Source organism: Chelonoidis abingdonii, chromosome 2 (genome assembly GCF_003597395.2).
Source record: "Chelonoidis abingdonii isolate Lonesome George chromosome 2, CheloAbing_2.0, whole genome shotgun sequence".
NCBI lineage: Eukaryota > Metazoa > Chordata > Testudines > Testudinidae > Chelonoidis > Chelonoidis abingdonii.
Window position 1 is genome coordinate 244277244 of NC_133770.1, and position 12373 is coordinate 244289616.

A 12373-nucleotide genomic window follows, 5' to 3' on the forward strand; every position below is an offset into this window, starting at 1 on the left:
CAGTAGCAGGAAAGATAACATCTTCTCCCTTAGGTAAGAGAACTCTATGTAAATAATTTTGAGGTAGAAGATGACACTACTTTTCAGGGAAATAACTAAGAGATATAAAGACTGGTCCTGCAATCCATTTGCATTAGGAATGGCCATTGACTTTGGTGGGAATTCTAGGCATAGGAGTTTACAGGATCAGTGGAAGAGCTCTGTATTTTCTTCACAACAGGAACATTGGATTGTATGATTGATAGATGTCAAGTGCACATTAAGAGGAGACCCATACCACTTGATATTCTGCACACTGTAATGCCCTTAGATTTAGGTAAAACAGGGCTACGTATTGTAGTTTAATACTGTTACTCTCAAAACAGTCTTTTACAGTATAATAGAGCCATGCCTCTTCTTCCAATACTACCTTATTTAAGCCAATATGCAAACAATTTGGCAGAAGAACTTAGGCGCATAAGATAAAACACTATCTGCTCATCTTTTTTTATCACAATTCAAATCTCATCTGATTTATTTCCAATGATTTTTCAGGGTTAGTTCAGTGGATGGATAACTGTAACTTTCTGACAATCCCTGTTCATGAAAGACTCAGAGCAGAGGGAATCAGGGAATGAGCGAGATCATTTCTGAGGCTGAAATGGGGGTGGTGAAAACTTTGAAGAAAAATGCACAAGCAGCATTAATAACAATTCTGTAGCAACACACACCCTTGTTGTGGTAGGCTGTTGGAGTACCTCTTGTTGCTTTACTCCTGTTAGAACTTTAAAAAATGCAAACAGGTAGAGAATTTACCCTGTCTCTGACACACATCACCACATATCTTGGAAAAAAATCAGCTACTGCATATATATGTATATATATATACACACACACACACTTGTAGAAAATATAGTTTTAAAGACATATAGCAAAGTGCCTTCACATTGGGAATGAACTCCCACACCTTAATTTCCTTTCTCTCAGACACCCACCACCCAGATGTTATCAAGACCAGTGCAATTAAAGTACCCCAACAGAAGCAGAGGGACAGATCCCAAGCTAACTATCAGATCAATAAATAAATGTCTGCTGTGTGATAGTCTCTTATTACCCTCTCCACCTTTTGAGCCTGGCTACACTGCATGCTTTTTTAGGAGTGTGTAATGTAGGTACATATGGAGCCCCCCCGCCAACAGGTATAAATAGCTATAGACTGTGAGGCATAGCTTAGGTTAGTAAAGACATGCCTGAAGGGTGTGGGTATGTATGTGAGTACATATCCTACTTGCCCAAGTCATACCTCCCTCTCTACTCAAAACAGCAGTGTAGTGTCCCTGCTGCTGGAGCCTTTCTGTACCTTTCACTGACATAGAATCATAGATTATTAGGGTTGGAAGGGACCTCAGAAGATCATCTAGTCCAACCCCTTGCTCAAAGCAGGACCAATCCCCAACTAAATCCCCAAATGGCCCCCTCAAGGATTGAACTCACAACCCTGGGTTTAGCAGGTCAACGCTCAAACCACTGAGCTATCCCTCCTCCCTAATGTGTACTTACATGTGTACTTACAAACTGCAGTGTGTATGCTTTTCACTGCAGCATGTAGCTCCACACACTCTGCCCGCCACTGCCAGTGGTGTGTAATACAGACATATTCTTCCTGATCATTGGCTAGTGGTATGTTTGTGTCTGTGCCCTGCCCTGATTGTCAGAGAAGGTAGAGGGATACATTTCTGATAGAGAGAGGCTCCAGCTAGTCAGTAAAGTTAGCAGCTCCCTCAGGTCCCAATCATGATTTGGTTTGAAAGGAATGGTGGAAAAGATGAGAAAAATTTGGCCTGATCGTTACCGCCTAAGCAGGTGCAACTTCACTTGCTTATACAAGGGCTGAACAGAAAACTGTCTGTTTCAAATTTCAGGCTGAGATTCTGTCCGTTCATCTTCAGACACACTCCCCCACAACCTCATTTCAAGGCCTGACAACTTTATGGTAGTGTACGTCTGACCCATCCACATATGTCAGGCTCCCAGGGTAAAAGGCCAATATCAGCTCCAAAACAGACTAAAAGGCCAGAAAGAAACATTGTCATAATGTAGTCTGACCTCCTACACAGCACAGGCCATAGGACTCCCCTGAATTAATTCCCGTTTGAACTAGATCATATCCTCTATCTAATCTTGATTAAACATTTCCAGTGATGGAGAATCCATTACATCTCACAGTAATGTTGTTCAAATAGTTAATTGCCATCACTATTAATTTTTTTTTGTCTTATTTCTAGTCTGAATTTGTCTAGTTTCAACTTTTAGCCATTGGATCATGTTATACTTTTGTCTGCTAAACTGAAGAACCCTGTATTTCTGTTCCCTGTGTAGGTACCTAATCAAGTCACCCCTTAGCCTTCTCTTTGTTAAGCTAAGTAGATTGAGCTCCTTAAGTCTCTCTCTATAAGGCATGTTTTCTCGTGGCTCTTCTCTGAGCCCTCTCCCATTTTTTAACATCCTTCTTAGAGCGTGGACACCAGAACTAGACATAGTATTCCAGTAGCAGTTGCATCAGTGTCCTATTTATATATTCAAGGATTGCATTAGCCTCTTGGTCACAGCATTGCACTGGGAGTGCACGTTCAGCTGATTATCCACAACGGCCAAATCTTTTTCAGAATTGCTGCTTCCCAGGACAGAGTCCCTCTTCTGGTAAGTATGGACTACCTTTCCCCCCAGATGTAGGATTTGATGTTTGGCTGCACTGACACACATTGTTTGCTTCAGTGCAGCTTACCCAGCAACCCAGATTACTTTATCAGTGACTTGTCCCTTTCATTATCTACCAATCCACCAAACTTTATGATTTTATGTTTTCTGTCATGTCACTGATGACAACGTTAAATAAGTGTAGGGCCAAGAATCAATTCCTGTGGGACCCTAGTAGAAACACATCCACCTGATAATTCTCTGTTCATCATTATATTTTTGAGACCAATAAATTAACCAGGTTTTAATCCATTTAATGTGTGCTATGTTGATTTTCTATCATTCTACTTTTAGTCAAAATGTTGTGCAATACCAGATCAAATGACTTACAGAACTCTAAGTATATTAATTATATCATCACTATTATCTTTATCAATCACATTTATAATCTCATAAAAAAAGATATCAAGTTAGTTTGACAGGATCTATTTTCCATCCACCTATGTTGATTTGCATTTTATTACCCTCTTTTAATTCTTTATTAATTGAGTACTATATCAGCCAAACCACTATTTTGCCTCAGATTGATATTAAGCTGATGAGCATATGATTATCCAGGTCATTATGTTCACCCTTTCAAAATACTGGCACAACATTAGCTTTCTTCCAGGTCTCTGGAACTTCCCCAGTGTTCCAAGCTTTACTGAAAATCAATATTAATAGACCAGAGAGCTCCTTGGCCAGCTCTTTTAAAACTGTTGGATGCCAGTTATCTGTGTCTGCTGATTTTAAAAAGTCTAACTTCAGTAGCTGCTGTTTAACATCCTCCTGACATTCCATTGGAATGGAAACTATTTTATCATCATATAATATGAACATATCATGTGTAGGGCTGTCAAGCGACTAAAAAAATTAATCATAATTAATATCACGCTGTTAATAATAGAATATCATTTATTTAAATATTTTTGGATGTTTTCTACATTTTAAAATATATTGATTTCAGTTACAACACAGGGTACAAAGTGTACGGTGCTCATTTTATATTTATTTTTTATTACAAATATTTGCATTATAAAAAACAAAAGAAATGTATTTTTCAATTCACCTAATACAAGTACTGTAGTGCAATCTCTTTATGATGAAAGTTGAACTTACATGTGTAGAATTATGTACAAAAAACCCTTGCATTCAAAAATAAAAGAATGTAACACTTTACAGCCTATAAGTCCAATCAGTCCTACTTCTTGTTCAGCTAATTGCTCAGACAAACAATTTTGTTTACATTTGCAGAAGATAATGCTGCCTGCTTCTTGTTTACAGTGTCACCTGAAAGCGAGAACAGGCATTTGCATGGCACTATTGTAGCCAGCATCGCAAGATATTTACATGCCAGATGTGCTAAAGATGTACATGTCCCTTGATGCTTCAACCACCATTCCACAGAATATGCGTTTTGCTGATGATGGGTTCTGCTTCATAACGATCCAAACCAGTGCATATTGACGCATTTTCATTTTTATCATCTGAGTTAGATGCCACCAGCAGAAGGTTGATTTTCTTTTTTGATGGTTTGGGTTCTATAGTTTCCACATGAGAGTATTGCTCTTTTAAGACTCCAGAAAGCATGCTCCACACCTCATCCCTCCCAGTTTTTGGAAGGCACTTCAGAATCTTAAATCTTGGTTTGAGTGCTGTAGCTATCTTTAGAAATTTCACATTGGTATCTTCTTCGCATTTTGTAAGATTTGCAGTGAAAGTATTCTTAAAACGAACATGTGCTGGGTCATCATCTGAGACAGCTATAACATGAAATATATGGCAGAATGTGGGTAAAACAGAGCAGGGGACATACAATTCTCCCCCAAGGAGTTCAGTCACAATTTAATTAATGCATTTTTTTAACAAGCATCATCATCAGCATGGAAGCATGTCCTCAGGAATGATGACCGAAGCATGAAGAAGCATATGAATCTTTAGTTCATCTGGCATATAAATATCTTGCGATGCTGGCTACAACAATGCTATGCAAACATCAGGTGACGTTGTAATTAAGAAGTGTGCAGCATTCTCTCTCGTAAATGTAAACAAACTTGTTTCTCTTAGTGATTGGCTGAACAAGAAGGACTGCATGGACTTGTAGGCTCTAAAGTTTTACATTGTTTTGTTTTTGAGTGCAGTTATGTAAAAAAGCTACATTTGTAAATTGCACTTGCATGATAAAGAGATTGCACTTGTACTCGTACTTGTACAAAGTGAATTTAAAAATACTGTTTCTTTTGTTTCTCATTTTTACAGTGCAACTATTTGCAATCTAAGATAATATGATGTGAGCACTGTACACTTTGTATTCTATATTGTAACTGAAATGGATATATTTGAAAATGCAGAAAAACATCCCGAAATATTTAATAAATTTCAATTGGTATTCTATTGTTTAACAGTATGATTAATCGCGATTACTTTTTTTAATTGCAATTATTTTTTTTTGAGTCAACTGCGATAAATTGACAGTCTTAAACATCTGGCTTTTTTCAAATACAAAACAAAATGTTTATTGAATGTTTTTTCTTTTTTGGCATTATTATTGACAATTGTACCTTTTACATCTAGTAATGGAATATCTAGGCACAATGGTCTAAAAACACAATTTCAGTCTTCACTTTCAATTTTATGAAATTAATCCAACTAGAATTTCTGTTAAAAAAATACAGAGGAAAACTAAATTTTCCATGGCAGTATAAAAGCTGAACATTATAAAACTTTAAAGTACTTGTTTTGGGAGTTTATTTTCCTAGGAAATGAAGCAACTGTTTAGATTGTTTAATGAACTGTAAGATCCCTCACTGACTTTGGATCAGGTCTTTTACACACACACACACATATATATATATATATATATATGAGTATAAACAAAATTTTTGTATTTGCTGTATTTACCAAGCTGAAAAACCTGGGGCACAGCTGGGGAACCATTGAAAGACTTGCCAGAAACAGACAGGGGTGGAGGAGCTTTGTCACTGCCCTAAACACCAGAGGCGTAATAGGAACATAATGATGATGATGCTAGAACAAAAAATACATCTACACAGCAACTAGACACCTGTGGCTGGCTGCGTTAGCTGACACTAACTTTTGGGGCTTGGGCTGCGGGACTGTTTCATTGCTGTGTAGATCTCTGGGCTCGGGCTGGAGCCTAGGCTCTGGGATCCCATGGAGTGGAAGGGTCCCAAAGCCCAGCCTCCAGCCTGAGCTCAGAAGTCTACACAACAAAGAAACAACCCAGTAGCCTGAGCCCCATAAGCCTGAGTTGGCTGGCATGGGCCAGCTGTGGGTTTTTCTTTGCAGTGTAGACGTACCCCCAAGAGGCTGAAATATAACCTTTGTAGCTGATATTTAATAAGAATCGGTAATCAGAACTTTATTAAAGTCTTGTCACATCACTGGGTATTTAAGGCCTGTTTGATACACTGACATAGATTTCGCCTCAAACATTCATATCAATTTACAGGGTAACCCTTAGCTCAAGGGAGTTCCCTGGGTGATGAAGTTGATCTGTTAGGTTGATTCTGAAGCTGAAATTATAAAAACATACGTGCCTGACGTGATACTATATATATTTTTTGTAATGGTTGCCTAGTAATTCATTGTTAACTATTCAGCAGCAGCCCTCTGCATTTGGAAATTACCTTTCTCATGGCAAACAAATAATAATCCCTGTGCTGATAATGTTTATATGCAGGTTTACAGCAAAGCTACATGGAAGCTATAAACCTTTCAATGACAGTCTTCAGTAAATCCCACTGGCACTTTAACAATTAATGGGGAAAAATGTTTGTTACAGTCATAACGTTGGATTTTTGGAAGGTACTGCATAATTTTTTGTGTATACATTTAGAAATTGTTAGTGAACACATGAAAAAACACCAAAACATTTGTGTGTGTAAGGATCTTGTGTTACATCAATACACAAGAATTTATTCTAAGAACTGCCGCTGTCAATATTCCGGCTACAATCTGTCCCTTTCATATTTTTAAGAAAGGCAACAGTGAGGCAAAGAACCTCAGTTCCTTGCTCCCATTGGGTGTTATCCAGCAGTCCATACACTAGATTAAACTGCTACGGAAGTCAGCGAGTTTTGCCTGGACATAGACTGCAAAGTTGAGATATAGCAGGCAGAGGAGCAGTGAAGGGGAAGGGGCTGCCAATAGTACTTACCGAATGGATTTCCACTTCTTTCTCTGCTGAAGAATGGGACTCATTATTAGCAGAATTCTTTGGTGCAGCAAGTTCAGGTTTCTTTACTTTTGTATCAGATTTGCTTTCTTTGGCATCTGGATTAGTCACAGATATGGCAGGACTTGGCTTCTGTGGAGTTGGTATCCGTGTGAGTGCTGAAGGTGATGGGTTGACATCTTCATCCTCCTCCCTGAGCTCATGTGGAAGCAGTATTGGATTCATTTTTACGTAGTAGCCATGGTAATGACCATGCAGTTCCCCATTCTCTGCGCTGATGGGATTGTGGTGGGCTGAAAACTTTGGCTGATGTTTCACCGCTATCTCCTCCTTCACAGGTACTTTTGAATATAGAGGCTTGTTGACCACGGCTGTTACAGTCTCACTAGCTAAACTTTTTTTTTCTTGAGTGAGTCTCACCTTTGAGCTGGAGTTTTGTCTTTTCAATTCTTTAGTAGGGGAAGGCTCAGATGGAAGAGGAAAACTGTGCTTTGGGCTTACTTCAGGTGTCCCAGGAGGTGTGGTGCCTTTTCGATAAAAATGAGGAGACTCTTTGGGGGAAGGTGTTTTTTCTTGAACCTTTTCTTCAGGGTTTTCTTTTACCTCCACGCTTTCTTGAAATCTTTGCTTGATATAATCAGGGCCTGAAAAACAGTATAACAAAATCTTATCTCATTAAAACAAGAATAGGGCCAGGTGCCAAATCTGCCACGCTGTGGGTATGGATCTGGGACGAAGCTGAAATTAAGAGGGAAAACAAAAACTCACTCATTTCTGGACTTTATATTACAAGGCATTTGCTAATTAAAGTTGCTGTACCTTTTCCTCTCTGCTTGGCAATAATTTGGCCTTTTCACTATTGGTTTGATTACTTTGCCTTCAATCTTGCAAAGGGACATAGAAAATGTCTCCAAATGAGACCACTGAAATCAATGGGAGTTAAGTGCCTAAATACCTTTCTGAATCTCACCCCAAGTGGCTAAGTTTTTATTTGTCTCATGCATACAACTGCCATTTTTTCCTATAATTGCTCATTTTTGTCTATCTACCATACATGGCCCTCATCACTATGATACCTGATTGTTATTTTGGTTGTTAAATACTTAGGAGGCAATCTCTCTCCTTATGCCTTAATAGCCTATAGGAGACTGAGCTTGAATCTTTTATCAGTTTTCTGGTTTGATCATGAGTGGGTGTTTGTGTGAGGGATTGCATTGTCTCTGTCATTGGGTACGTCTTCATTGCAGAGTAGACCTGGGTTCTTACTCAGAAATTTCACCTAGCTCCTCTCTCTCCCTCTCACACACACACACACACACACACACTATTGCTGCTGAGATCTGGGAATTAGTTTGCCACTAAAAGGCTCTGTTCTTGTGCAACAGAAACTCAGTGAAGTACGGACTTCCAAACACACAAATACAAATTGATGGTCAGTCTCTCTGTTAAAGTTTTAACACTGATCTGTAGTAAGGTCTTATTATTAGTTTGTCATTATTTGTACAAAATATACTTCATTACATTTACAGTATTGTCTTCAAAGTTTCAAAAATCATGACAATGTTTTAATAGTAATGAGATTTTTTTAAAAAAGCTAATTGTTTTCTTGACCTCCTTTTTAGCTCTTAGGACATACTCTAGTCACATTTCCAAGCTTTTCTCCACAACCAGGAAGGCTAGAAATATACTTTAAACAAACAAACAAAAAAAGAGCTGAGATTGTCACATAATCACTTGATTCCAGAAGCTGACTTTAATGAAACACTATCACAAAAATCACAAGAGTTGGCAGTATTACATTTAGCAATATTCTATGATGCATTATTCACAGCTAGTTAAAGCTAAAATGTAATTGAAAGAATAATAAAGCACACTTTGTAATGCAGGATCTTGGTTTCTCTATCGCCTTTGTTCACTAAGAGCAACATTCTGCTTTGTCTTTTACTCAGCTTTGAAGTAAAAGGGGAGAGTGTAAGGGGCTTAAAAGGAGGGACAGCTCATGTTGGGGCCTGGCAAAGTTGTAGTCTCTGAACTCCAGGGAGCACAGGGACTTCTCCATCCCTACTCCCTTGGGATACAGAGAACCCCAAGGAGGCAGAGGAGATGGGGCCAAGGCCATGGCCCTGCTCCTGCCTCCTCATCAGCCTGGAAGAGGGGATAACGCTGGAGGTGGGGGGGGGCAGGGTGCACCCCACAGAGTTTCATGTAGTCTTCCTATGTGCATTAGGGTGGATAGGGATGAATTTAGTTTCCCTGAAGCATGATTCCTCCTGCTATTTCCCAGGGGCAGCATGTCTCCTCAGTTCAGGGCTTTTGTGCTTCACAGGCATGATCTGAACCCTTATCACTAAATATTCAAAATTCAGTATCTTGCAGTGAATCTCCCAGCTTCATTAGTGCGTAATTTAATGAGCATGTATTGTGTTTTGTTATATTTATTTCTATATCTGAAGAGAGATAATGAATATATATATATATATATATATATATATATATTTGCCAGCTCTAAAGGCAATTCTTCTCTTTACGAAAGGTAATTAGTACAAATGACTCATTTTTGATGATAGAAAAATCCTGGTCTAATCAAATCTCTGCCTTTGTGTCTCAGCTGGAAAAAAGCAGTGTTTATTGTGATACAGTGTCTTCATTGTGAACAAGTTCATCTTCTGGTTCAGCTGTGCATGCTAACACATAAACCAAGTAACAGTTTGATGGTTTACATGACAATATATTATTTTTAAATTACTTATTCTGCTAGTGTAATAGTACATGTTCAGTTGCTCTTAGAGAATGAATACACTACATCCTAATCTCTCGGGAGTTTTACTTCTATTCCTGAGTGTCCTTGGGTAAGTCACAACTTTTCTTTGCCTCAGTTTGCCCGCTTGTCAAAAGGGATAATTTAGCGGGCGCAGCTGACTCACCTGCTTGAAAATATCTCTCTTGTTCTAGAGCTATTCTCTGTTTTAAAATGGGAAATCCTGTTAGCACTAGTAAAATCTTTCCAGCGGGGCACTCTTAACTATGTCTATGAATGTGCTCCCTCTTAGGAGTTACTGCCTGAAAAGTAACTCATTAGGGCTAGGGATCATGAGTTCTCAGTCTGGTGAATATGAAAAGAGGGTTTTTCTCTATGATTAAATGGAGAGGTGAGTATCCCAGAATGCAAAACATTGAGAGCCCCAGGCCAAACAGTGATAGTTGAGCTGGGTCATGCAGCATTTGGAGTCCAGATGACTAAGTCAGAACATGCTGTAGAAGAAGCTCTACCAACTTTTTGAAGGGTGAAACATGCATCCTCCCCTATTAGACCAACTCCACTTGCTGGTGTTGAAGGAAGTGGGTCTGAGGCTCTGCTCTCAGCCCACCCCTTTTAGCTTTCCTTCTGGAGGCTAGCCATACCAACAGTGCTAACGAATGCTCTGCTCCTAACGTGGCTGGCTCCCTGCACAAGAAAGGCTCCTTCTGTCCTTTTTCTCTACTTACATTCCTACGCAGGCCCAGCCACAATCCTTAATATTTTATCCTTAAGTGGTTTGGGTGGGAGGTCTACAAAACTACAAAGTAGTATTATCATTACATGCTGCATGCAGAAATGCTGGTCTGAGAGTCATTTGGCATTACCTAAGAGACTAATTGGAAGAATGGTGACTAAAATATAAAGATCCATGTACTGCTTACTCTAGAGACTAGTTTTGAACTGTGTTTGCTCTTCAGTAGAGAAGGGAATCTAAAGCATGACAAACAAAACACACCTGTATATACAGTAAACACTGCTCAGTCTTTCCTGCTGTATAGACTTATATTAAATTTAAAAAATATTTAAAGGTCCTGTTCAAAGAGAAGCATTGTACAAATAATTTTCTAGAAAAAAGGCACCACTTTAAAACCTGCAGAAACCTAGCATGGAAGAACTAAAATAGTGCAATTTTACATAAGCAGAGTTTTGTAGACAAAGAAAAGATGGAAACTCTCTCTATACAGAATCTTATGTCATTCAAAGTACAGTACATGATGACAGTACATAATTTGATTTCAGAGTATTTCAGAGGTAATTATCAAGCATATACCTATTCCTATCTTTTAAACTGGAGTGTGTAATTATGTAACATCCTCTAACTTAGTTTATTTCTATATAACTGATTAACTAATAATAATGATAGCTGCTTTTGGACCCAGTAAATTTAATTCCTAGATAATGAATGACATTTCTGTTCACTTTAATGATAATAAGTGTAGTTATATTGTATTAAGGCTAAATTCTGCCCTGAGATGTCCACACAATGCTCCCAGAACTTGGTTCCAATCCTCACCCCAAACTGTCAGAGGTGTAATGATGACATTATCAGATCCATTGCTTGCTGAAGTGAGTGCAGTGCCTAAATGAAGAATTTATTGCTAATATTTGTATTACATCCATGCTTAAAGTGCACAACCAAGACTGGTGCCCCACTGTGCTAAGTAGTGGCTGTATCCACAGTAAGAGAGAGACCGAAGAGCTTATAATCCTATATAAGACACAAAAAAGGCATTTTACAGATGAGGAACTGAGGAACAGAGAGAGCATGGCCCCAGTTTAGCAAAGTAATTAAGCACATGCTGAACTGAATAGTCCCACTGAACTCAATAGTCAGTTGTCAAGGGAACTGTGCTCAAGAGCTTTGCTATATCATGGGCTAAGTGATAGTCCAAGGTCACAAAGAGTGTCTTGGGCAGAACAGGAATTGAACTTACATCTCCTGAATCCCAGTCCAATGTCTGAATAACTAAAAGCCCATTCTCCAGCTTGGCCCTCAGAAACAAAACATAGATACATCGATGTGTCATACCACTGTGGATTAATTGAGAGTTACATTTGGTGAATTAAAAAGTAATTATTACAATCATTCTGGTCTGGAAGACAGAAATACTAAATAATTATCAGGTAAATACACAGGTCTTTACTGTGTTGTACAGTGGAGCAAAGCAAGAGCACACTGGTTGTAGCGAAAGCTGAAGCTCTAGTTGTTTAAAAAAAGGAATGATCTTTTTTGAACAGTGTATGACAACTACTGATTGCTGTTCACTGTATGAGGAATACGTTAGTGAAAATCCTGTGACTTCGTTATCCTGCAAGGAGATCAATGTTTTTCTGTAACACTATAGCTGCTAAAAATATCTGTGCTGTCAGTGAGAATTATTTTATATGCTAGTGAATATTTATGACTGAAGTCTGACTTCAACCTGAACTCAAAGATGTATTATTAGAGGGTCCCTATCCTGCAGGTCCACAACATGGAGAATGCTCATAGACTTCAGCAAGACTTTCTCACGTTAGAGACTTGGGGCTTGGCTACACTTGCAAGTTGCAGCGCTGGTGAGGGGGTTACAGCGCTGCAACTTACTCGGTGTCCACACTTACAAAGCTCAGCCAGCACTGCAACTCCCTGGCTGCAGCGCTGGCTGTACGCCTGGTCTGCT

The 12373-nt window shown here is 38.8% G+C and overlaps 1 protein-coding gene across 3 annotated transcripts in view; it reads right to left on the reverse strand.

Annotated features, from left to right (window-relative positions):
- The window catches only part of JPH1 (junctophilin 1), a 514941-nt gene that overhangs the window by 12092 nt on the left and 490476 nt on the right, over positions 1–12373 (reverse strand). For 2 of the 3 annotated variants that reach the window (XM_032784770.2, XM_032784771.2), the window contains one exon: positions 6896–7557. In XM_032784770.2, coding sequence (XP_032640661.1) covers positions 6896–7557 — 662 coding nt within the window. Of the gene's footprint in view, positions 1–6895; positions 7558–12373 lie in introns of those variants that run through there. The other variant, XM_032784772.2, reaches the window with a different exon arrangement.